This window comes from Pelodiscus sinensis, chromosome 1 (genome assembly GCF_052426305.1).
Source record: "Pelodiscus sinensis isolate ZL-2025 chromosome 1, ASM5242630v1, whole genome shotgun sequence".
NCBI classification, from domain to species: Eukaryota; Metazoa; Chordata; order Testudines; family Trionychidae; genus Pelodiscus; species Pelodiscus sinensis.
Genome location: NC_143052.1, coordinates 147,867,814 through 147,894,817, shown reverse-complemented (window position 1 = coordinate 147,894,817; position 27,004 = coordinate 147,867,814). Strand labels below are relative to the sequence as shown.

Here is a 27,004-nt window from a genome sequence, read left to right as displayed (position 1 = left end):
GTTAATTGACTAGTCAACTACTCCAGGGCCCACCTTAGACAAAATGGTGCCCTGGGCAAACTTGCATTTTGGTGCCCCTTCTCCCCTCCTACTCTGGAGCATGGTGTCCTTCCCATTTCCCTTGGAAGCCGCTCAGTCCCTTGCTCCCGAGTGCAGGGCTATTCTCTCCCCCTTGCAAAGACAGTTGTCACAGTCCTCCTTTGCCAAGCCCTTCCATTAAGAACTACATGGGGAATGGATTATTTTAGATTAAATATTTCCCCCTAGATATGACACACAGAAGGCGGCTGCTGTTTTTGAAGGGCATCAGATCATAAAATGAAAGAGTGGGTAAAAACACCTGGGTAGGTTTCTCGCTCTTCAGTGGGTTCTTATTCCACAGTTTGAGCTGCTTTGCAGAAGCCTTGGCAGCTCCCTTGCTGCAGCAGCACTTGCCCTTTATGCCTGGCCTGCAGCTCGTGGGGAGCTCCCTGCTGTCATATGGGGGCTGCATCTTGTGCATGGAACTCCTGCAGCCTTCTGGCTCCTCCTGACTCACCAGGGAAGCCAATTCAGATTGTGGTGGGGCTGGGGAAGGCAGTGTGATTCCATAGGATAATTAGCTACCTGAAATCTAGGTTGTTTGTTTGTAAATAACTTAGAAATTAGCTGATTTCACAGTACACAGAAATCCTGAAATATTTCCGTCAGTAATAATTAAATTATTTACAGATAGGGAAATCCAGAGACAGAGAGAGAGGTGATATAGTAGTTTTTGCTGTTTTGTTGTAGTCGTGTTGGTGCCTGGGTGAGAGCCACAAGGTGAGTGAAGTAATATCTTCAATTGGACCAAATATGGTTGGAGAGAGAGACTACCATTGGAACACCTCAAAGCTCTTCTCCAGGTCTGCGAAGCTCAAAAGGGATAACCTCTCACCAACCAAAGCTGTTCCAAAATAAAAAAAAGATATGACCTCAGCCACCTTGTGTCTCTGTGTTTTAACAGCTTTAAAGCTTGAACTCTTTGCATCTCAACTTTGTCTGTCAAAAAATTATTAGACCTCCCTCCATAATTTTCTGAAAATGTGAAAATTATAAAAAGACAAAAAGCTCAAAACATATATTACACAAAGTTATAAAAAATAAAAAGTGCCTTTTAATAAGACAGAACAGCAGAGGGGAGCAGTGCAGAGGGGGTGGAGGGATGGGGCACAGCCTATATTCTTACTGAATTCTCTGAGTTTAAGGGCCTAATTGTTGTGACTTGCAATTTCAAATCACACAAACAAAACAAGTGTGGGGTCACTTACTTGCTTCCATGCCGCTGGTATCCCAGGCACTGCCTCCCACTGCTCCCATTGGCCGGATTCCAGAGTAGTGGGAAAAGGCTCTGCTAAACCAGATCTGGTGGGGAGGCTCAGGGCTTCCCTCCCCATCCCTCTCAAAAGCCATCCCTGGCACTTCAATCTTGCAGGGGGCCATGAGGCTAGAGTGCAAGCACGGGCTCCCTGCTGTGGGGGCAGCTCGTTGGATAGGTGGAGTGGGGTGGCTGAGGGAGCACATAGAAGTACGTTGAGGTAGTGCGGGCAAGCGCAGCCCTGCTGGGGCACAAGCATGGTTGGCACAGACTACTCTGGCCTGACAGGAGCTGGATTGTCAGCTGAGGCTGCCCAGAATGGCTGTGCCACAGTTCAGGTCTGGCTGCCCAGTCCTGGTAGCTGGGGAGTGAGAGCAGGTGACCCTGATGATGTCATGCTCTTGTCTGGCAGGAAATATATATATATATATATATATATATATATATATATATGGAGAGATATTTCCACTTCCTCATAACTAAGTCAAGGCAGGGCAAAGCACACTCATTAACTCTAGATGGAACTGTTTTATTAAAATTGTCACACTTCCTTCACATTTCTAAGAGAGCTAGATGAGAGTTTTTGGACTATTGCACCCTGATGTACAATACATGATCTTGTATTTACATAATAGCTTTAATTCCAAATAAATTATATACTGATATACAATCACTTCATCATTCCATTGATAAATTAAGTGGATTACAGAGCAGACCATGCTAACTATTCATAACAGTTTAAGGAAAGGTGGAAAATGCCACTATATTAATGAAATTCAAGGGGGAAATGTAGGGAACTAGCCAAACATGGATATCACAGAAAACATCTCAGCTTTTTAAAGCAATGCTTTGTACCTTTAATGGTCACAAATATTTGCAACTATAAACTTTACATCTCCAAGAATGAAGCACTAAGCCACACAGACGTAAAAGGCAGGTATCATTTAAGGAATCACCAACACTTCTTCTCATAGCCTCCCAAGTTTTCCTTTGACATTTCTTTGGAAATAGTGACCCAGGCTGAACCTGTTTAGCTTGTGAGATGAGACATGATCACAGCCTAAGGTGCTACAGGGCAGCAGGCAAATCTGTTCCTATCTATATTTTTATTAAGTTTGTCAAGACACTTCTCGCTGAAGATCCTGCTTTAAGTTGTTTATAATTTAGAACACCAGAACTTGAAGGGACCTTGAGATGTCATTGAGTCCAGTCCCCTGCCCTCACAGCAGGACAAACATCCGATTTCTGTGGTGTGTCTGGATTCTGCACCAGTCATAGAATACCAGAACACCATACTGCTCTATAAGTATTGTACACTAACCAGTTATGCTATTGGATCACCTTTAACTCAGGCCTCATTGTAAGCAGGATCTGAACTTGTGTGGGGAAGCCCTATTGGATTTCAAGTCCAACACCTTAACCACTGGACCATTGCTTGCTCATGTTAAAAAAAATTGAGATATTTTCCTTGAAATACCCCAGGGCCCTTACGCTTTGGAGGAGATACTTTTGATGTCACCATGGAAATCAACCTAAATCTCACCACGTTACAAGCTGCTGAAAAACTGCAGATTGCACATGCTCAGTAGAAACTGATTTTAGCAGCTAAAAATCTCTAAAGATTGAATCCCATCTGAGCATGCTACAGCTCGTCACAGCTACAAGTGTTGACTGGACTGCCCATATATCACCCCATATGCTGAATGACCATGATACATCCTGTCCCAGCTCCCACCTATGGCACAGCTGACCAAATGCCATGGTCACAAGAGCTCTAGGGGTGAAGAACTTCCCCTATAGCTGCTGTCTCAGCTGATCTGGGCTGGGCTAGACAAAGTAGACTGGGATAAGGAGTCAAGGACAGGATAAGAGGAGAGAGACTGAATGAAGAGCCTAGAAGCCAAAGGAGGGGAGAGGAGAGAGATCAGAGGAGGAACTAGAACCTTAATTCAAACTTTCAAGTGATTTACTTTGAAATCTTAATGTCCTTTTAACTTAGTTTGTGTGTGCACAATATATCTATGTTCAAGTAGTGATGTGGTGACCCAAGAGAACTCTGGATCCCATACCTTGATTATTTCCACCAGCTGATCCACACCACTGTCGCCTGGAAAGATTGGTTGTCCAAGTAACAGTTCAGCCAATACACAGCCTGCTGACCACACATCTTAAGAGAAAAAGGATGTTTCAGTGAAAGATGTTATATACATATCACATCAAATTTAACCCATTTAATATATTACTCTGTTTGATTCTGTACAAGATCAATTAGTCTAAAATATTCAGACTATCTAAAAAACAAATAAGGACATTGAGAATCTCTGGTAGAATCTGAGATTAAAATGTATAAAGAAGTTCATCTATCTGTACATTAACATACACACACCCTCATCCATTTGGGTGTATTAACTGAAAGATTAATGATTACTCACATCCTGTTTGAGTCATGTTATACATACTGAGTGTGTAAAGACTTTCTTAATCAAGGAACAGGTGATTTTTTTTTTTTAAAGCGGGGAGTACAGACTCATGGTTGTGTCATACATGAATCAGAGCTGTAAATAGCGCTAGCATTAAATCGGATAATTTAGGTTGTTGAAGGACAGACACACTGCACTGGCACAATTTAAGCTCCAAATTTCTCCCACTTTGAAATGGCTATATTGGAATTCTGAAAGGTATGAGAACTTTCTAATTTCAGGGTAATTTACAAACATTATCTGAAAAAATCTGTTGGGGAATCTAAATTCTAAGAGAGTCCTCTTACAATATCCACCTGTCCCTCTAAAATAGTTAATGTAATCATAACACTTAGACAGCAAGACAATATGATTTCTGCTTGTGTCTCCTCTAGAGCCTGAGTTTACCATTCAAACTCAGTTTCCAAAAGCATATCAACATTCATGCTCTTGCACAAAGAATATATACAAAAAGCCACAACAATTTTAAGTTCAAGTAGAAAAACAGTAGGGAAATTAATGAGTAAGAGAACATATTCAAGAAAAGACTTAAGGCAAAATTTCTATTTTAAATTTCTAACAGTATATGCAGAAGAGATTAAACACAAAGTACAGAGCTTAAAAATGTATTTGGTGTCACAGTATTTTACACTTTTTTTATTCCACAAGTAATATTTTCAAAAGTGCTTAACTGACATAGGATCTTCCTTAGTTACATTTGTAAGATTTTACCCATACTGTATGTATCACACACTCACTCCTGAAAAACAATTGCTTCTGGGGAAGAAGGCTACAGCAGTTTAGAAGCACACACTGAAGTCTCACAACAGTTTCTATCAAAGCAAATAAAAATTTGATATGCAACATTTGTGGGACATAGGTAGACGTAATGAAATTACAGATGAAATACAGCCATAACATTCTAACCTTTCTGAAAACAATGCCACATGGTCTTCAATGGCCAAGGACAAGTGATCAGGAACATTTACAGCTCAACTGAAAGATATATAAATTTAGTTTTTTTCACTCCTCCTAATCCTAAACAGCAGGACTAGAAGAAATCTGATCCCTCCCCAATCCAAAGAATGAAGCCCTGCAAACTAAAGTAATTATGTAGCAGAAAATGGCTTAATGCCGCGTTTCTCAAACTGTGGGTCCTAATCCCCCCGGGATTCGCAAGCAACTTGGGGGGGGGGGGGGGGGGGTCATGGTATCACAAAGTTTGAGAACCCCTGGTTTAATGAATTCAATGTCAACTGTCAATGAGTACTCACCCATTTATGTGCAGTCATATACCAAATTGTGCAACTACACCTTAGCTTCATTCTGCATATACAAAATTATGATCGCTTGTAGTAGATGTATTCCATAGGGCTAAACGCTGCTGTACTTTTTATTTACTTACAAACAACCTTACTTGACACCATAATAGCCAAAGGAGAGGTTACTTACTAGATCATCCCTGATAGACATCTATCTAACCTGCTCTTAAATATCTCCAATGATGGAGATTCCACAACCTCCCTAGGCAATTTATTCCACTGTTTATTGACCCTGACAGTTAGGGTGTTATACCTAATGTCTAGCCTAAACCTCCTTTGCTGCAATTTAAGCCCATTGCCTCTTGTCCTATCCTCAGAGGCCAAGGAGAACAAAATTTTTCTCCCTCTTCCTTGTAACACCCTTTTAGATACTTGAAAATTGCTATCATGGCCCTCTCAGTGTTCTTTTTTGTAAACAAAACAAGCCTAGTTCATTCAGTCTTTCCTTATAGGTCATATTTTCTAGCCCTTCAATCATTTTTGTTGCTCTTCTCTAGACCGTCCCCAATTTCTCCACATCTTTCTTGAAATGTGCTGCCCAGAACTGGACACACTACTCCAACTGAGGCCTAATCAACACAGAGTAGAGAGGAAGAATGACTTCTCGTGTCTTGCTCAGAACACTCTTGTTAATGCATCCTAGAATCATGTTGCTTTTTGTTTTTTTGTAAGTGCAGCAGTGTTGAATCATTTTTAGCACGTGGTCCACTATGACCCCTAAATCCCTTTCTCCAGTACTCCTTCCTAGATAGTCCTTTCTCATTCTGTATGTGTGAAACTGATTGTTCCTTCCTAGGTGGCATACTTCGCATTTGTCCTTATTAAACTTCATCCTATTTACCTCAAACCGTTTCTCTAGATCATTTTGAACTTTGACCCTATCCTCCAAAACACTTGCAACCCCTCCCAGCTTGGTATCATCTGCAAACTTAATAAGAGTACTCTCTATGCCATCATCTGAATCGTTGAAGATACTGAACAGAACCAGTCACAAAACAGACCCCTGCAGAACTCCACGTGTTATGCCTTTCTAGCATGCCTTACTAAAGTCTAGGTACATCACATCCACCACTTCCCCTTATTCACAAGACTTGATATCCTCTCAAAAGAAAGCAATCAGATTGGTTTGACAAGATTTGTTCTTTATAAATCCAAGCTGGCTGTTACCTATCCCCCTATTATATTCCAGTTGTTTCCAGATGAATTCCTTATTTACTTGCTCCATTATCTTCCCTGGCACAGAAGTTTAAACTCACTGGTCTGTAGTTTCCTGGTTTGTTCTTATTTCCCTTTTTATAGATGGGCACTATATTTGCCCTCTTCCAGTCTTCTGGAATCTCTCCTGGTTTCCTTGACTTTTCAAAGATGACAGCTAAAGGCTCAGATACCTCCTCTATCACCTCCTTGAGTATTCTAGGATGCATTCCATCAGGCCTTGGAGACATCTCACTTTTCTAAGTAATTTTAACTTGTCTTTTTATTTTAAACTTGTAAACCTACCCCATCTCCAATAGCATTCACTATGTAAGGCATCCCGTCACAATCAAACTTCTTGGTGAAAACCAAAAATAGTCACTGAGCACTTCTACCATTTCTAAGTTTCCTGTTATTGTTTCTCCCTCTTCACTGAGCAATGGGTCTACCCTGTCCTTGGTCTTCTAATATATTTATAGAATGTCTTCTTGTTACTCTGTTGTCTCTAGCTAGACTGAGCTTGTTTTGTGCCTTTGCCTTTCTAATCTGGATCAGCAATTATAAATGGGCAATTTACACCTCATACTATCAGAGCCATCCAGATACGATCAGTGTCCTTAGGAATCCGCTGTGTGGAAAACCCACCGTGGTGACTGTTGCCCAAAGGAGACTGAATGGCACTTGTAATCTATGGAGCGGTCTCATGATCTGTGACGAGGTGAGATAAAGGATCAGCACTGCTCTTCCTGCCATTGGGTGCGTGCTTCCCAGGTCTATGCCATGGCACTGGCAAACTGTACTCCAACTCAGGCTGATGGAACCCTGAACCCCAGTGGGCTCCTATGGACCAGCCTCCCCTTTTCCGAGGCATGTTGGCTCTGAGTGGGTGGGATGTTCTCCTAGATGGAAAACTGTGCTGGATCAATGGGGACTTGCACATAGAACACACAGCAGGTTTTCCTTAGACTGAGGAACTTCTAAAACCTGTGTGGGTAGCACCGGTAATGCTAGGATATCCTGGGCTGCTTGCAGGGCCTCAGGCCTCAAAGGGACCTCTATATGGTAAAGGCCCTCCATGTAACAGTCCTGTATGAGGGCAGACTAGATCACTCTACTTAAGCTGGTGCTCTTCTTCCCAAAGGAGTAGCTGAGATGCCCAATGTGTAGGGCCGACAAATCACTGTTTCTTCTTGCCCGTGGTGAGGAAGATTTCAGCCGGTCACACCATTTACTGGCGGCGCGCACATGCGCAATGCAGGTCTTGCACATGCGCAGTGCGGGGCTAGAGAGTAGATTTCGCTGCCATTTGTCAAGTCCTGCCAGTGTGGGTTGTACCTCTCTTCCAGCCCTTCCCTTCCCTTCCCGGAGGTGGGAGATCTTCCCCTCAAGTTTTTCAGCCTGCCTGGAGGGAACCATGGAAAGAGCTTAGTGCCAGGTGCAAGATGGTGTAGAGTGCCCGAACGACATCAATGCTGTGGTACTCAGGGCCAAGTCAGATTTTAGGGAGTTAATGCCAACTCCATCAGGAAAGCCCCGAGACCAAAGTCCCTCTCCTCCTCATGATTTACAAATAGGACAGTTGTGTTTTTCTCACAGCTGGTATGAAGATCACTGATGGGCATGGGACGCCTAAAGCAAGAACATAGATTGAAGCCCATGGACCAATGCATGACCTGTCCCAAGGAAAAGTCCCATTCAGGAGCAACTACGAACTCCAACTATGACTAAACTACTAAAAACTAAGAACCGTCACGCTAGCACAAGGTAGCAGAACATTCTAGCTCTGTTACTGGAAGCAAGAAAGAACTGAAGGTGAGGGGAGTATGCTAATGCATATGGTAAACACCGTATACTTATACTAATGCATATGGTAAACACACACACCTAATGTGGCAGGCACTGACTGGGAGGAGTTTATCTAGGTGTCCCTTGGCCAGCAAGCTGCAGTACCCCCGAGCCAGACTGGGCTCCCTGTCTGCTGCAGCCCCAGCCCGCTGGAAAATGCAACCTCTTCCCTCCACATGGCTCTCAATTCAGTGTTAGGGAAGAAGCTTGCATTGCCCCTGTCACTCAGGCCAATCTCTCAGCTCCAATTGGATGGCTGTTTCTAGCCAATAGGAGCTGAGAGATTGGCTGAGGTCAGTTCTTATTGGCCAGTTGTTTCTGGCCAATAGGAGCTGAGGATTGGAGCGGGGGCAGGGAGATCACATGAAGCCTCCCCGTCCCTGCACAGCAGAGAGTTGCAGGGACTATGTTTAAAACCGCAGTAGTTACGTGCCTGAAGGTTCCGGTAGGGGGGAGCTGCAGTGGCTTGGTGGGCCGTATTTTGCCCAGGTCTGAACTAAAGGCTTCAGAAAAGGTTAGAGTTCTGAAAAAGTACTGTCAAGTAGAAAGACTTTTAAATGTGAAGTGCCTTTTGATTTTCACTGTAACAATCTTTCTTAATGGCATCTACAATTTTTTTTCATTAAACAGAACATTTGCATGAACACAGAATATTAGTTTTTCCAGAACTCTTCTACTCTTGATGTTTGCTCAGGAGTCCTGTATGATATATGTGGCTAGGTCACATACAGGTGCATCGTTAATTTGTAAAGAAAATAACAAGAGTATGTGCAGAAACTAAGTGCTTGCATTTCCACTAGATCACACTTCTAAGCAAAAGCTATGAGTACTATCTGTGGCTTACCAAGGAAAGATTTTTTTAAAATTACATTAGCTAACCTGTTTAATTAGTTTTTAAATATCGCTAAGCACCTTGCGTATGATGGGTCTTCACACTTTTAAAGTATTTTAATTGGTTACAGACAATCCTAGATTCTTCCCAGGCTCGATCAAGACCCACTAACATTTAAAAAGTGTTTACCTTGCCTAAACTAGGTATTGAGCTACATTTTAAAAAGGTCAACATGGCCCTTACATATAGCAACATAACACACCCAATGCCATGGAATAGACATGGTAAGTCTCGGATCAGGAAGCTAGAGATCTGAATTCTGATGCCAGTCTCTGTGTATTCTGGGATTTAGAAACCAAAGCTACCAACATTGTTAGCTATTTCACTGCTGTTCATTTTAGCAGAAATTTCTGCCTCCTATGCCTGCACAGGTATCAGAAGCCCCAAGTTTTCTCTCTCTGGGTGACAAAAGTGCCAGCTTTCTTGATAAAGTTTTTAGTTACCTACTGTGACAGAGCTCTGACTTTGCCAGGGGGGATGGAGGGGAAGGTCCTTTGCTTCTCGGCAGTTAGTGTTTGCCTCAGTCTCCGTGGCCTTCAACATAGCCTCTCACCCTTCACTAGAGGCAAGCGTCACAGCTTACTGAGCCATCTTTATCATAGGCCAGTCAATGCATTTGGGATGAAACCCTCCTTAGCTCCAGTCTCCCCTCCTGGCTTAATTGCTCTACAGAAGTCCCTACCCTTGTGACAGGGAACAGAAAACTATTCGTCCGATAACCTGTATATTTACATTCCATCAAGCTACTGAATCCAACTGGTCTGGGTATGTCACACTATACAATAAAATAATCTTTGACACTTTGAAAACTTGAGGTGTGGGGACAGCATAACAAAAAGTTGAATATCAAATACCTCGGATTATTATACAGATTATATTGTTCATTTTCATATTTGATTTAAACCATTGAGATATTTTTATGCTCTGATAAAGTACACAGATCCTTGCCGGGAGCTTTAAAACCAACACCCAAGTCCATTTTCATTCTTATTCAAATACTTAATAAAATTCAATCACTTTAAGAGAGAAAACTGCTCTACTGAAACTGTTGGACAGCTGGGAGAAAATGGTTTGAAGTTTGACTTTTAACAAAACATGAATCACCTATCAACCCACACTAAAGTCTAGAAGCTAGAAAAATCACAGCTTCAGAAAAATGAATGGACATGAATTTCTTTTAACAACTATCCTTGACCACTTACAGCCAAGTCCTCCCTTCAAGAGTAACATTTGAGCACCTGGGGGAACTCAAACATTTAATAAATCTATTTTGTCCACAAAAAAGCTATAAAAATAGTACAGTCAATACAGAGAGTGCAATACACAAAAAGATATGCATACCTATACTGGAGGTATAATCGGTGGCTCCAAAGATCAACTCTGGTGCCCTGTAGTACCGAGAGCAGATGTAAGAGACATTAGGCTCTCCACGAACCAGTTGCTTTGCACTAGACAGAAGCAAAACAGAGAACTCATTCAGAGGTAAAGCTAGATTAGCAACAGCTATTCTGGTGACATCTCATACATACATACTCTCAAAGTTAATTTGATCTCCTACAGTTAAAAGGTATTTTGGGGTAAGGGACTCAGAAAAAGGAAGTGGATTCCTGACTTCTACCAGTGATATTGCCCATGAAAAGAGGTTTAAAGCTTTAAGTGTGTAATGAAAACTCTGTTGTACGGATACCAATAAAAAAATGTGCCATTAGACAAGACTTGTAAATCTTGGAATATAAAGTCTCTGTGTTGAATTAGGCAATGGTTCTCTTCAAATAGATTAATTTTAAACCAGGCTTGGAAATACAAAGGGCTTGTGTACCCAAGAAAAACATTAGTTTTACAGATATGCTGGCACGCTTTCCTAGTGTAGACACAGCATATGCTAACGTAAAAGTCTCAGAGGGGTAGCTGTCAGTCTCCTGTGGCACTTTAAAAACTAACATTTATTTGGGCACAAGCTTCCATGGGTAAAAACCACTTGGTCAGATGCATCCATAATACCCAAGAGATCGGAGTTACACGTTTATACTAGCACTTTTATACTAGCACACGTGTCTCTACATCTGAGCTTATACTGGCATAACTGTGTCTGATGAAAAATTATATCCATGAGTAATTTAGCTATACTAATACAAGTTCATCCTCTTTGGTCTGGGACTCACTGGTCCAGCCACATTGGTGATCCAACAGGACCACAGATGTTGCTGGACCAGAGAGCCACTGGACCAGAAAACTCCAGTGACAAAAGTTGCCAGTGACCTGGAGCAGAACCAGTTTGGAAGGTCAGAGCCAGCAGGGTGGGGGCAGAGAGCCAGTCCAATGTGCTGGCAGCCAACAAGGTAGCCTGGGAGCAAGGCTGAAAAACTGGGAATGGAACTGGGCCAACAGACCAGGGGGAGTGGACCTCTGTGACCAGGGCCAGTGACCAGGAGGGGAGTCTGGCTGGGAGGATGGCGGCCCCATGGGAAAGCACAGAAGCCTGACCCACCCTCCCAGTCTGGCAAACTCTCTTGTTCAGGACTGGTCAGGTCCCAAGGGTGCTGAACAAGAAGTTCCAACCTACATAAGTGTTAAATGTATACCAGACCAAACAGACCAGAAGGTAACACACTTACCTTCCAAAGTCACAGAGTTTTAGGACAGCTGTATCTGGGTCCAGCAAGAGGTTCTGTGGTTTTATATCCCGATGGCAGATTCCAAAGGAATGGATATAGGCTAAACTCCGGAACAGCTGATACATGTACAACTGGAACACAAAAAATGTATAATGTAAAATTTCTTAGTAACGAAATGGGAGTTGGGGGTGAGGGGGGGGAAGAGTGGGAGAGAGATTAGCATAGTAAAAAAACCTATATAGGAAACAAGAATGAATTCTACAATTCACCAGAAAAATAGCTAGTCAAATAAAATTTTAAGAAATATTGGCAAGACAGGTCAGGCCTAACAGTTGAACTACACTTTTCTTCCCTTCCACACAACCTCAAAGCTTCTTTGTTAAAGTCAGTGTAATTTGTTATGAAAGTATTCCTTGACCATTCAAAGACAAAAAATATTATTCACAAAGAAAATTTAGTAACAGTAATCCAGCATTCACAAGCAATTCTACAAATAATGATGGCCAACAGAGAAAAAAACACAACAAATAAAAATAAATCCATGTTAGATTTCAAAGTCCTGTCTATGTTTTGTGAAGAGGCATTGTGACAAACTCTTAAATGGAACCTCTGAGGTTGCTGCAGTGGTACACCTTCATCAATACACACACAACCCACCCACCCAACGCATGCCTCTGTATCAGTGGCAGCAAGTGGGAGGAGGGGGGAGATGCCACGAGGAACTGGCTTAAATGCCAGCTCCCCACGAGCACTGGATCTGCCAGCCCCATGGCAGGAGGCAGCGGCGGGAAGGGTGAGGGGGGCAGGTAGGAGCTAATACTCGCAGGGAGCCAGCTTTCAAGCTAGCTCTCTGAGAGTGCTGGCTCTGTGGACCCACCTGCCACCCCCCCATTCTGCCTCCTACAGAGGTAGCAGGGGCAGGCAGGAACTGGTACTTGGGAAAGCCAGCTTAAAAGCCAAGCCAACCTCCCCTCCCCTCCCCTCCCCCTCGGATGTTGCCACCTGCCCCAACTTCCCGTGCTGCTGCTTCTTTCAGGTAAGGGGTAGGCAGGGGTGGCTGCCGTGAAGCAGCCCGTCTGCAATGTGCCCAGGCTTGGTGTGGACAGAGGCTGCTACACAGCAGGAGCCCCTGTCTGTGCAGAGCTTGAACGCCCCCTGCAGACAGGGGCAGCTGCTGCTCCACACTGCTGCCTTAAGCATCAGAGACAGCAGCGGTGGGGCAGCAGGCAGAGAGCTGGTTTTTAAACTGCCTCTCCTCACGCACTGGCTCCTGACTGCCATCTCGCACTGCTGCCTCTGATAGGGTATGTCTACACTACCCCGCTAGTTCGAACTAGCGGAGGTAATGTAGTCATCCGCAATTGCAAATAAAGCCCGGAATTTGAATTTCCCGGGCTTCATTTGCATGAAGCCGGCCGGCGCCATTTTTAAATGCCGGCTAATTCGAACCCCGTGCCGCGGCACGCAGTAGCTAGTTCGGATTAGGCTTCTAACCAGCTCGTGGAATGAGGAGTACAGCTAGTTCGGATTAGGAAGCATAATCCGAACTAGCTACTCCATGCTGCGTGTAGCTGCGCGGCACGGGTTCGAACTAGCCGGCATTTAAAAATGGCGCCGGCCGGCTTCATGCAAATGAAGCCCGGGAAATTCAAATCCTGGGCTTCATTTGCAATTGCAGATGACTACATTACCCCCGCTAGTTCGAACTAGCGGGGTAGTGTAGACATACCCATAGAGAGTCCGCAGTGCGAGATGGCAGGGTGCTCCCTGGGAGTGGGGTCAAGAGCCGGGTTGGGAGCACACTGGCTGCCTACTCTGCCTCCATAGACTATTGAATAGTCATGCAACCAATAATAATTCATGTGGTTACACAACTATTCAATTACATGCTATCTAACATGTCTAGCTGCTATGTGAAAGTAGAAGCAGGCATACTCTTGCCATCCTCAGGGGAAACATGGAGACTTCTGTGATGAGGTCCAACACGGCTCAAAACAGGTCCATCAGCAGAAACACCCTTGCTTTGGTGGAGTCAAGAGCTGCTTTGATAAATTCTATCCTTTGAGCTGGAATTAAGGTGGACTTTTTCCTCACTGATCAGGTGTCTTAGAAAATGACGTGGCTTATGGAACTAATACATCTCAATGGACCTGTGCTTTGGAGAAGTCTTTGACCAGCCAGTCATTAGTGTATGGGTAAATGCCCAATGCCTGAAGCTGGCCGCTATCACTGCTTTGCGCTTGCAAAACATCCTAGATGTCATAGCCAGGACAAACAAGAGAACTGCAAATTGGTAGTGGGTATATGGCCCACTATGAAACAAAAAAAGCCTATGCCCTGTGAAAATATGCATCCTTCAGGTTGAGGGCTTCCTTACAAGCTTCCCCAATCCAGGGAGGGGATAATGGAGGCTAGGGAGGCGATGTGGAATTTGAGCATCCTAAAGATACCTGTTGAGGTCTTACAGGTTCAGGATGGGCAGCAGATCTTCCTTGACCTCTGGCATTAGAAAGTATTGGAAACTGAACCTCCTGTTCCAATACCCACACAGAACTTACTCTGCCACCCCGGCTATAACAGCTCCTGAACTTCCTGAATGAGAAGATTCTCATGAAAGGGGTCTCTGAAAAGGGATGGAGTGACAAGAGGAATTGGAGCGAATTATCCTGCAAGATTGGATCCAGACCCAATAGTCAGAGGTTATGGGTGAAACAAGTGGTGAGGAAACCAGAAAGGCCATAGTCAAACAGGGAAAACAGGATCCGTGGAGAAGTCTGCTGTGCCACCCTCGGGGGCATCAAAATGAGTTCTTAGCTCCATGTTTGGAGTGGATAACACCTAACTGGGATGAGAGTGGGGATGGCAGATGCTTGCAGCTTCTGCTTTTCTTGGCTGGAGGCTCCTAATGTTGCTGGCTTCCCTGAATGGGAGCATGTGGCAGTCAGAATCCTTTCCAAGCAGGGCCAGGAATATACAAGCCCATCAAATGGAAAGTCCTGAATAGACTGCTGAGCAGCAGCCAGGAACCCCACACATGGGATATAGCTGACGTCATTGTACACACCACAGATTCCATCACATCCAAAGCTGCCTGAAGAGCCACCCTGACCCAGCAACATGCCCTCTTCCAGGATCACTTTGAACTCTTCCTGGAACCTTCAGGAAGCAATTCCTGGAATTTACCCATGGTCTGCCACATAGTGAAACCATAGCAACCAAGGAGGTCTTGTTAATTCGCCACCCTCACCTGACCAATGAAAGTGTATCCCATAACAAGTCTAGTATTTTGGAGTGTTTTGTCATTGCCCCTGGTTGCCTCTGCCTCTACCACTAACAGGTTAAGGGTCGGGGGGGGGGGGGGGAAGAGGAAGAGGGAGAGAGAGAGAAACAAATATTCATAGTCCTTTGAAGGAACAAGTATTTCCATTCAGTCCTTTTTGAGATGAGGGGCAAGAAGGGACTACAGTAAACTGAACCACTCTTTGGCTACGTCTACACTGGCCTCTTCTTTGGAAGGGGCATGCTAATTTTGAAAGTGGGAATAGGGAAATCCGCGGGAGATTTAAATATCCCCCACGGGATTTAAATAAACATGGCCGCCGCTTTTTTTCCGGCTTTGGGAAAAGCCGGAAAAAAGCATCTAGTCTGGCCCGATCCTCCGGAATAGGGCTTTATTCCGGAGGATCGGGCCAGTCTAGACGCTTTTTTCCGGCTTTTCCCAAAGCCGGAAAAAAGCGGCGGCCATGTTTATTTAAATCCCCCGCGGATTTCCCTATTCCCACTTTCAAAATTAGCACGCCCCTTCCGAAGAAGGGGCCAGTGTAGACGTAGCCTTAGGGTATGTCTAGACTGCATCCCTCTGTCGGCAAAGGGATGCAGATTAGGCAGGTCGATATTGCAAATGAAGTGGGGATTTAAATATCCCGTGCTTAATTTGCATAAAAATGGCCACCTTTTTACCGACTCAGAACTTTGTCAGCAAAAAGCAGAAGTCTAAAGGGAGGATCTGTCGAGAAAGAAAGCCTTTTTCGACAAATCTTGTACACCACCTTGCAGGAGGCATAAGGGATGTCAAAAAAGGCTCTCTTTCTCGACAGATATCCCTCTAGATCGCCGCTTTTTGCCGACAAAAATGGCGGCCATTTTTAATACAAATTAAGCACGGGATATTTAAATCCCCGCTTCATTTGCAATGTTGACCTGCATAATCTGCATCAATCTGCAGACAGAGGGATGCAGTTTAGACACACCCTTAGATCTTTAAGCAGCTCTTCCACTCCTAAGGAATCTGGCACAAGGGCAGGGGAGGGAATGATATAAAATAAGCCAATTCTTAAAACGCTCTGTTCTCCTTTGATGAAAATGTGGCAGCGCAGACACTCAGGCTCTCTTCAGGAGACATAAAATTGTCGGTTTCAAGATCTAATTCCTCCAACCCCTGAAGGGCAGTCTGTTCCTCCACCTAAAACAATCATGCACTAGAGCAGGAGACTGGTCTCCTTTCTTGTGTGGTATCAATGGATTCTGTATCTTCGGTTCTATAGGGACTGGTGACTGAAGATGCCCACTATATTCTTATTGCTGCAAATCTATTCAGTAAGGTGGAGTTAACTAATAAGGTCATCTCTGTGCCATTGGGGCATTCTCCAATAAAGCCAGCTGTCCATATTCATAATATTAGAATAGAACGTGCAAGGCATCTGCCATTCTCAGACACTATCAGGAGTCCAGAGAAGAAAGGAGTGGATCCAATATAGGACAGAAACTTTCTAGGGGAACCTAATGTTTTAGGAGAACAGAAGAGAAGATGACATTTGTTGTTGTTCTACCCTTCTGTTCCCTACTGCAGTCGAATCTAAACACGAGTCCCTTTTCTTCTGTTACTCTTTATTCTCAAAATTGATTGTGGCAGCAGCATTGTAGCAGATAGATGAATTTGTATCAGTACCACCAAAGAAGGTTGGGAAAAGGAATGGGAACAGGCAACCAGATCTGATACTATCTTTTGCTGCCTCTATTTTAATAAGTCAATCTTTGGATCCTTCAATTTTCCTACTGGATCAAAGTCTGACAATGACAGTTACAGTTGTGTCACAATTGGATGTTTCTTAGCTCTACTTGGAGTCTTTACACAATGGTCCTCTACTTGGCTCCTATGTAGTAGCATCTGAGAAGATTCTTATTTGTGGACTGGCTCTTCTCATAGAAGCTGTTGCCATTGATGACTCCATAGATTTCTGATCTATAGGTTTATGTAAGTAATTTGTCCTCAAATGCATTCAATGCCAAGAGTGGTGTATGTCATTTCTTGGAACAAACCATATTACCCCATTTGGCAGGTAGAGCTGCAATTGCTTCCTTGAAGCAGTATTGCTTATAGTCCACTGTCTCTTCTCTGCTCTTAGGGTAAAGATGATGCAAATGGAGCACTTGAAAGGTGAATGTCTTTCACCAAAGCAGGCAAGACACTGTGTCTGAGCACCCAATGCTAGAAAGACGTAAGAACAGAAGCCACATTGACTGAAGCTTTTTTGTTTTTTATTTTCTGATCTGCCAGCAAGTCTTAATGTTGACACATAGCTTCTGAACGATACACTAAACACAAATAAAGCTAATGAAGCTAAAACCAGTAACCATAAAAATTAGCATCTCCTAACTAACTAGACATTATCTAAGAGAAAGATCCAGACATGAGATCTGTGTTGGTTCCTAATTCATCACTATTGGACAGAGTTGGAAGGAACTGAGGGAGCTAGCGCATGACACTTTTACACCCTCATCTGCAGAATATGGAAAGGGAGAACAAGAAGCATGCATGAGCATTTACAAGGACACCGCTATCAAGGTCCTAACATACCTGGTGCATCATGAGTGAGCATTAAGTAGAGGCCACTCAAAGAAGAACAGGTGCTTTAGGAGTCCCAGAATGCACTGGTGCAATTGCAGGATGTACAATGTGAGGAAGTGTCAAAATGGTTCTGCTTAAAAACATACTGCTGAGGAAGAGCATTGGGCCATTGAGGGGAATACCACCACCTTATGGGAAAATCCATAATTTCATGCAGAGAATGTTCTTCAATGACCTCCATGCTCTGGGTAAACACATCCAAAGTGGATCTTACAAATACTGAGGAATGCACACACACAAAAAAGGCAGAAATATTTCACCAAAACCCTATTAAACAGACCTGTATGTCATCATTTTACTACTCTGAGCAGATCACCAAGGTATCAAGATGTTTACAAACCAATTGCCTCTTACTCGCCACAGTTCAACTGAAAGATGCCACAACTGCTAGTGTGGTGGTGAATCATATCTACCAAACTGAGACCACTCTACCTGAATAAAGCACAAACAAGAAATGCCGTGCAAAAGCAAAATTATATTCTTGCACATACATCTGTGCCATCCCGCTGATCAGCAATAATGGAAAAATAAGTTAGACCAGGACAGCTTACCAGAGTGTCAACAAATATTCTTGTTGATTAAAGTTTGTAAGAGTGGAACTGTGATATTCTGAAGGTGAACTAAAAATCTCATCATTGTAAGGGGGAAAAACAGAACAGTGCAGATAAACATAGTCGAGGTTCAGTTTGAATTTCAGTGTCTCTAAATATTATATCAATTTTTACACTTGATGGTAAAATACAAATACTGGGCCAGAAGTATTTCAGCCACCACTTCTCCCCATTACATAGGACTGTAGGTTCATTTTCAACTGTCGTGAGGATCTCTATACATCTGAAATAGTTCAGAAGTAGGGAGGAGAGGAAGGGAGACTGAGGTTTTCAATTTAAACACAATCTATTGGACACACAGCCCCAAGTAAAATGCCATTACAACCCTAAATTTGCTTTCCATTCTCTGTCATCCTGTCCCAAGAGCATTCTTGAGGTTCAGTCCAAAACATCTAGAGTGGGAAGTTTTAAAGACCATCCCCCTTTGATTTTACTTTTAAGGTCTTTAGCAATTCCCTGCAGTGCCCTCCTACTAGCAATGTAAAATCCTGTTTAATTAGACAGACAATTAATTGTTAACTTAACCAGTTATCCCTTCACCACAGATGGGCTGGAGTGCCCCTTGCCTGCGGCAGGCTCCAAAGAGCTGGAGCAGCCCTCTGTCCATGGTGGGGGCTTCATCAGTTAGCCATTAACATCCCTACCCTGCTCCAGCATTTCTTGTTTGCTGTCTTGCCACCTGTCAGTTGAGCTGTATCCCCATCTTTCTCCACTGAGAGCTTTACTTTTAAATCTCAGAGGAAAAAGGTAAGCAGTCACTTCTGCTTGGAGAGGGAACTACTAACCAAGCTAAACAGTAGTAGTGACTCTTCCCATATTTAAATTCTAGTCAATCAATCATGTTTGTAGCTTACAAACATGGGAATGGGGACTTGCTGTGAAGCTGATCATCTTCGTGAGAGCTCTACCTGGCAGGTTACTGGCCAAAGCAAGAATGTCCAGCTGCAAAGCAGGATCCTTCTGACTACGGGAATTAGAGCTGCAAGGCAGGGATATGGCTACATGACATTAATAATTACAAACCCTGTGTAATAAGGGCTGATAAGGACAGCAAGATTATTCTTACTCCTTGCCCTTAAGATTCCAATAAAAATCAAGCCAGGACACTTTTGGTTCAGGAGATCATTTCTGGAACTCTTGAAGTACATACTCTAATGTCTACATTTGGCTGCCTTCAGAATAGTGTTCAAGTTTTTTCATTCATAGAAACAGCTATAAAGGTCATATGTGTCTCAATTTTATCAGCAGCTATTCTTCATGAATTTTTTCTTTTTCCATATTTCTGTCAATAGACTGACTAGTCTGGCTTCTAGGTCCAGTTTATTTTCTGTTATTATACAGTACTCCAGATACATGATTAGGAAATGTTAAGTTTAAAATGCAATACCTACAAACAAGTCAAATTTGTTGTGAGAATTTCCATTTATAAAGAGGAATATTGTGATGGTTTTCTCCAAAAGAGTTTAAGAGTGTTATTACCCGAGGAGTCAAAATCTGGTATATACAGAATGTAGTATAGATGTCTATCTTAGAATACAACTGGATGCAATTTGTTGTGGGTTTTTGGTCATTTTACATAATTATTTTTTTGTCTTCCATATTATATGTTAGAATCTATATCATAGAATAATATGACTGGAAGGGACTTCAAGAGGTTATCTAATCTAATCCCCTGCACTCATGGCAAAACATCCCTGACAGGTGTTTATCTAACCTGCTCTTAAAAATCTCTCATGATGGAGATTCCACAATCCTCCTGGGCAATTTATTCCAGTGCTTAACTATCCTGACAGGAAGTATTTCCCAACGTCCAATTAAACCTACCTTGCTGCAATTTAAGCCTTTTCATTCTGGTCTTATCCTCAGAGGCCAAGAAAAACAATTGTTCTCCCTCCTTCTTGTAACAACCTTTTATATACTTGAGAACTGTTATATCCCATCTCAGTCTTCTCTTTTCCAGACTAAAAAACCACCTTTTTCCAATCTTCCCTCATAGGTCATGTTTTTTCAAGACCTGTAACCATTTTTATTGCTGCTCTTGATTTTCTCCAATCTGCCCACATCTTTCTTGAAAAGTGGTGTCCAAAACTGGATATAATACTCCAAGTGCGGCCTAATCAGCACAGAGTATAGCAGAATTACTTCTTCTCATGTCTTGCTTACAATACTGTTCTCCTGCAAATACACCCTAGAATGATGTTTGCTTTTTTTGGCAAGTGTTACGCTGTTGGCTCATATTTAGCACTCTGAGCCCAGAGCCCTCTCTGCTATACTCCTTCCCAGGCAGTCATTTCCCATTTTGTATGTGTGCAACTGACAGTTCGTTCCTAAGTGGAGTAAAGCATGCTATACTTACTACTATTATGTAGACATTGATAGATAGTCTAATCCTCCACTGCCAGAATTCACATCACTGACAACTTCCAAAGAGGCTTCATAACACTTTCTTTGACCTACTGGCTAATAAAACTCTGACAACCCTACCTTGCTAAATTATCCTTCAAAAAAAAATCAGATGTAATTGACTTTATTCTTGCATTTGAGATGTCTGAGGTAAATGAATGCATGTTTCCAGACATCAAGACAATGCTCTATCAACAGCAGGATGAAAAGTAAAGTCTGCTGTATCAATGAGTACAAAAACATTTCCCAGGTCTAGAATGAATGACAAGCGCCCGCGGCTGCCAAATTTTTTATTTCTCCAGCAAGAGAATTTACAATACACCACATCAGTTCTCATAGGACAGGATATGCTTAAGTAAAAATCAATATTCCAACTTCCCCAGAGTGTGTGTGTAGGAAAGCCATGAGCATGTAAGCTTACATCCAAGATATGATCTTTTCGTCATTGCAAACACCAAAAAATGTTTAATAGCATAAGACCAAAACCAACTGGGCAAATACTGAAGGGCATGCTGTCAAACTGTAAACATAGTACTTCCACAACAGCCCAGATGCATTGATTTGTCTCAGACAAAACATTGCTGCTGGGTTATCATTTCTCTGAAAATGTAGGAGTCTAAACAACTGCACAGACTTTCGCTGAACCTTGCTACCTTAAAATGTTTATCTATACAGCTGGTCCACAATTATTCCCTCTTGTAATAATTTCTTTTTATAAATCACACAATCTTGAAATAAACCCTTCAATATTTAGTCCACCTTGCAATTTAATGGAAGAATTTAAAGTTCATCTTGGAGAAAAGTTGAAATGTTATATACAGCAAATTTCCTATTTCAATTTATAGTTACAATTACCTACCTTGACATAGATCATAGGGAGTGTCTGTTTGGCCCGACTATAATGTCTGGCAACTCTGTATACTGTTTCAGGAACATAATCCAGCACCAAATTGAGGTATACCTCGTCTTTCTGTAAGAGAAAACAGCAAAAATAATAGAGAAAAAAATCAAAACAGGGAAATGCACAGTATTAAAGGCAGCTGGCAGCTTAAGAAATATGTTAGCTTGCAAGGTTCTAAGGTTTTAACAAAAGGTATGTCTACATTGGAGAAGCACATTATGTTAAGAGAAAACAGTGACTTTTTAAAGCTATGTTAAACATGATTTAAATTACATTCAATATCACTCCAGTTAAACAGATTAATTAAGAGGTTTTCTAACATGAGGCATTTTTCCAGTATAAGTGAGACCAAACAGGTCAGTGACCACTTGGCCCATTCAAGTCTCTATAAAAGAGGTTTGGGGAAGGTATCTTACACTTCTTAGAAGAATTGCTTACTTCAAATTTCTTGACACACCTCAGCTTAATTACTTTAAAAAAGTGTGTTTGTTTTTTAATTCTAGCATATTTGAAAGTATTTCAACAGAATCAGATTAATCTAACCTTGCTAGAAAGCAGTGTTTCCCACACTATGGGCCATGGCCCAATACTGGTCCGTGGGAAAAAAAATACCAGGCCTCAGCATGGCTGCCGGGGTGTTCCGGGCTCCCAGAGTGCCTGTGTGGCGCCGGGACCCCAAGTCCTGGGCTGGGCAGAGGATGCAGCTGGATGTTACAGGCTCCTGGCAGAGGCGGGGGGGGGGGGGGGGGGTTCGGGGCTCACCTGGGCTGCAGAAGGAGGGAGGTGCAGGGAACCTGGCGCTGGACTCAAGGGGAGGGAGGGAGGGAAGGGCAGGGAATCAGCCCTGAGCTCAGCATGTCTGCGCAGTTTGAGGAAAGATGCAGGGAAACAGAGCTCAGCTGGGCTGCGAGAGTGAAGGGGTGCAGGGTGCTGGACTGAGCTGGGCTGGGGGGGGGCGGGGGGGGAAATGCAGAGCTCAAAGCAGCTTCAGGAGGGAGGAGGTGCCGGGAACCCGAGGCTAGACTAAAAGGGAGAGAGGGAAGGAGACAGGGGCAGGAAATCAGAGCTGGGCTCAGCAGTTCTGCAGGACTTGGGTGGGGAGGTGCAGGGAAAGGGGCTCAGCTGCGCTGTGGGGGAGGTATGCAGGGAACCAGTGCAGGGCTCAACTGGGCTGAGGTGGATGGGGGAAGGAACAGAAGGGCAGCTCAGCTGGGCTGTGAGGGGCTGCAGGGAACTGGTGCTGCAGTTTGTTGAGGTGGTTTTGGGGGAGGTACAGGGAACCAGCGGGAGTGGGCAGCTCAGTTGGGGTGCAGGGGAGAGAGGTATAAAGAAGCCTGATGGGGGGAGGGGGACGATGACCAGGAGACCTGAAATGACCTCCCCTGGTCCAAAAAAATCCCTCATCTGGGACCAGGGAGGCCCAATTCCTACCCAAGTCCCCTCCTTGCATCCTTCTTTCTAGCCAGATACCCTACCCCCAATCTGCTCTTGCTTCCGCCTCCCGGAGTGCCTGTGTGGCTCCAGGTCCCCCAAACCCTGGCCCAGGCTGGGCGGAGGATGCAGCCGGGTGAAACAGTGAAAATGTATTAATTTTTCATTTTTTTTTATATGCATTTATATTTTGGGCTGCAAAAAACAGTACTGGGGAAAAAAAAAAAACAGGTTCCAACTCAAGTAAAAAGTTTGGGAAACCCTGGTCTAGCCAGCTTTCTATCCATCTTACAGTTAATTTATCCAATCCATATTCCCTTAACTTGCTGGCAAGAATATTGTGGGTGACTGTATCAAAAGCTTTGCTAAAGCTGGCACTGGGGGCTTTGGGAGGACCAGAAACAACTTATTTGCATATTCATCTTTTGCTTAATGAATATGCAAATGAATGTTACTGGTCCTCCAAAAGCTCGTGAATGGATTTACTGGTACCCGTATGAAAAAGTTTGGGAACCCCCTGCTATAAAGTATTTTGAGACCTAAGAGATTTTTCTTTTTACCCAACAAAAACCCTAAGCATAACACAACAGAGAAAGAAAAAAGTTTCTAGCATAATGTTTAACATTTCCATCTTGCCAGTTTCAGAGAGCTCTGAAACTTAATTTCAAATCTCTCACTGAGACAGGACAGGGATGAAAATCTGTAACCTCACATACAGGGTCTTGATTTTAGCTCTCTCCCTTCCTTAAATTATTCATGTTAAAAAGAATTAAATGAAACAAGACATCACATGCAGACAGCACTTAACCACAAATTGAGCTGCTCAGTCTTAGCGATGAACTAAGTCCCAGAAGTCTCCAGTACTCAGAGGTATTCCTTCTATCCTATTCTGAAACTCTGAATTGTATATACATTTCCTACACTGATTATTTTCAAAAAATAAAAACAGATAAAAGAGAAGATTTGTTGTTTGGCTCCCCCAAAATATAGATAATATTAAATTAAAAAAAAAACAGATGTCCATAACATTTAAGAGGCCTCATGAATGGAAATGGAGCACAGTACTGCCAGGACTTCAGCTGGGACTCACTAGTTGGTCCTTTGGCTACACTTTTTAATTAATATCTCCCAATTTGAAAGAAAACCTCTAGATGCATTTGCAGTAGTCATTTAATCACTGAATTATTTAAGCGGTCTCTACTCTGCCTAAGCAAACAGCAGTGACCTCCAATGAATAAAGAAAATATGAAGAGGTAAACTCAGAGGTGTGATATTATCTGCCAGTATCATTACTTGAGGGCAAACATACATACTTTCAGGGGCATTTTGAGAGCATTTATTGGTACCTTTTAAGCTAAAGAGCAAATCTCTAAAGCTTGGTTTGGATTCATCTTCTCCCCCCAAAACAAGTCTGGCTGTTGCTATCATCAGTTAAGTTCCACTGGTGGGAGTGCCAGCATAGAAAAGGTACCAATAGTCTTTATAAATACCACCAAACTCCAACAATACTATGGTGTCCTTTTGTTCTGTCCACAATGATTCAGTACCACTCATAGCATCAGAAAGCCTTCCTATATTACCACTCTCACCACTGCTACTATAGGAAAAGCTAAGCCAAAACGTAGCTACAATGGGACTTTGCATAGACATGACATACGTTTTGTATACAAATATAAAATTCTGTTTGACATTCAAATTTACCCATACTTAAGAGAGAAATGTCATTCTCATACATAAATCATTCTAATAGTTTCAGTATAGATGCAGCCTTCTGAATATGTAATGTGATTTATTTTTAATGTGCAGGTGAGTACAGTTATATAGGATACTCGCATCTCAGATTAAAACAAGATATACTAGCAGTAAGTTTCAGCACATAGTCCGCTACAAGTTGAACCTCTATTTCCGGCAACATCCGAGGTCTGGCAGGACCATGGATGTAGCTGGACCAGAGAGGGCCAGTAAACCCAGCTGGCCAGGAGCATGGAGTGAGACCATCCCAGAGAAAAGCCCTGCTGCGGCTGGAGTGAGGCTGGAGCAAGAAGCCTGGCCAGCCAGGAGCATGGAGACCCGCTGGCTGTAGCAGGGCCGGCAGTTGGGGGCAGAGAGTCCTGCCAGCTGTGTGTGCGGAGCCCTGCTGTGGCTGGAGTGAGGCCAGTCAGAGAGAACACAAGCAGGGGTGTAGATTCGCACCTGCCAAAGCTGGAAGACAGCCCAGAGAGGAGCCTGGCCAGGGGCAGGGAACTCCGTCAGCCAGAGTGGGGTTAGTGGTTCATGGAGGAGCCCCATCAGGGGCAGCAAACCCCAGCAGGTGTGCTAGAAGTAGTGCGGTGGCTGGGGCCGTGAACAGGAGGAGGGCACAGGGAGAACCCAAGGCCTGACCTCCCCTTGTCTGGCAAATTCCCTAGTTAGGGACCACTCAGGTTGTGTATTATCATCAAGGTAGATTATTATTTTTGACTCTAAGACTCAAGGTACTCAAAATAATGAAAAGTATAGAAAATAAGGAAACTTGGCACTCATTTATGATCTCTCCATATACAAAAATAAGTGAGAAGAAAAAAATGTAAAGATTTAAATGATTTAAATTTAAAAATTTTAAACATTTAAATTTAAAATTAATAAACCGTTTCGTGCAGTATATAATTAACCTGTGGAACTAATAATCACAAAACAAAGTCCAATAACTGTGAGATACAGGTCTAGTTTAGAATCATTTGTGATTTATTTTGTTTTCCTTTTGATTGTGATTTTATGCTCTGCCAGATATAGGACTGTAATTCCATGGCAAGGGTTCTATTCCCATAAGTAAAAAGCTCAGCTCACCAGAATCCAGACATAATTTTAGTCCCTTGAGGCAATATTTGCACATTTTGTTTTATTTACTACTTAGATTCCTGTCACAAATCCACGCTGGCAGACCTGCTTCTACTATGGCTCTCTCCTCTTCTGTAACAGACAGTTCTCTTTTCCCACTCCTCTCTCTTTCATTGTCATAGCAACCTCCCCACCTGCTTTTGCAGCCCAAATGACTTGTACCTGTTTCTCCCCCCACTCTTCTCTCTTCCTGTAATGGTGGCTTTCAGAATGAAGGATACATTAAGCTTATTGGTCAAAAACTCAGTACTTTGAGCTGTATATTTAGTCCATTTCTGTGAATTTTCCTCACTCCTCCACCCCCAAAGCAGCATGATCCGCTTTCTTTAAATAAAAAAAAAAAAAAAAAAAAAAAAATCTATACATTGTGACAGGGTGCCCTTCAGCTGGAGGAAAATCAAAGAGTTTCTCTTGCCCCCTCCACAGCCCCTGTGGTATTTCCCTTCCCCTCTGGCATTTCAGCAATGGATTCCTCACCCCTGCTAACAGTCCCTGGGATGGACTCAGCCACAATGTCATCTCCCTGAATCAATGGCGCAAAGTTCTCAACCAATACAGCCAGTTCATGCAGCCTCTCTCTTTCCCTCTTCTCTCAAGCAGCTCTTCAAGCTCTTCCTTCTCTGTCCATTCCAAAAACAACGAGAAGTCCTGTGGCACCTTACAGACCTCAGTCTATAAGGTGCCACAGGACTTCTTGTTTTTGGAGATTCAGACTAACACGGCTACCCCTCTGATACTTGTCCATTCCAAGTCGTATTAGTTTTAGGGCTTCCTTGTGGGCAGCTTGGGCTTTTATGGCCTCTATCTCACGCCGCTTTAACTCCACCAGTCTCGTGTGTTCTGCCTCCCTGGCTGCTTCCCGGATTCTGTACAACCAAGTGACACTTCAAAAGTACACTGTGCTAATAATGTTTTCATCAGCAAAAGATGAGTCAACTATTCTGAGTTAGCTTGCCTAGCAGATACCATGACGTGAATCTCATACATCACTTGCTAAACTGTAATCTCATTCCTTCTTTGTAAACATAAAAATAGGGCCAAAGAAACCTACACATTTTTTGAGTTGCCTTTAAGAGGTTTTCTATGAGCTAGAAAGTAACATGTCTGAGCAGTTTTTTTTCCTGGATCATGTAACTTACATTCTTTCAAGAAAACATTCACTATGAAACAAGTGCATCACATAAGGGAACTGACTATTTTAAAAGGTTTG

General features: G+C 43.0%; 1 protein-coding gene across 4 annotated transcripts in view; it reads right to left on the bottom strand.

Annotated features, from left to right (window-relative positions):
- GSK3B (glycogen synthase kinase 3 beta) overlaps nucleotides 1–27,004 on the bottom strand; it is a 227,808-nt gene that overhangs the window by 64,496 nt on the left and 136,308 nt on the right. For all 4 annotated transcript variants that reach the window (XM_075905473.2, XM_075905448.2, XM_075905459.2 and 1 more), the window contains exons 4-7: nucleotides 21,445–21,555; nucleotides 11,664–11,794; nucleotides 10,390–10,496; nucleotides 3,406–3,503 (exon numbers count right to left, since the gene is read on the bottom strand). In XM_075905473.2, coding sequence (XP_075761588.1) covers nucleotides 3,406–3,503; nucleotides 10,390–10,496; nucleotides 11,664–11,794; nucleotides 21,445–21,555 — 447 coding nt within the window. The remainder of the gene's footprint in view (nucleotides 1–3,405; nucleotides 3,504–10,389; nucleotides 10,497–11,663; nucleotides 11,795–21,444; nucleotides 21,556–27,004) is intronic.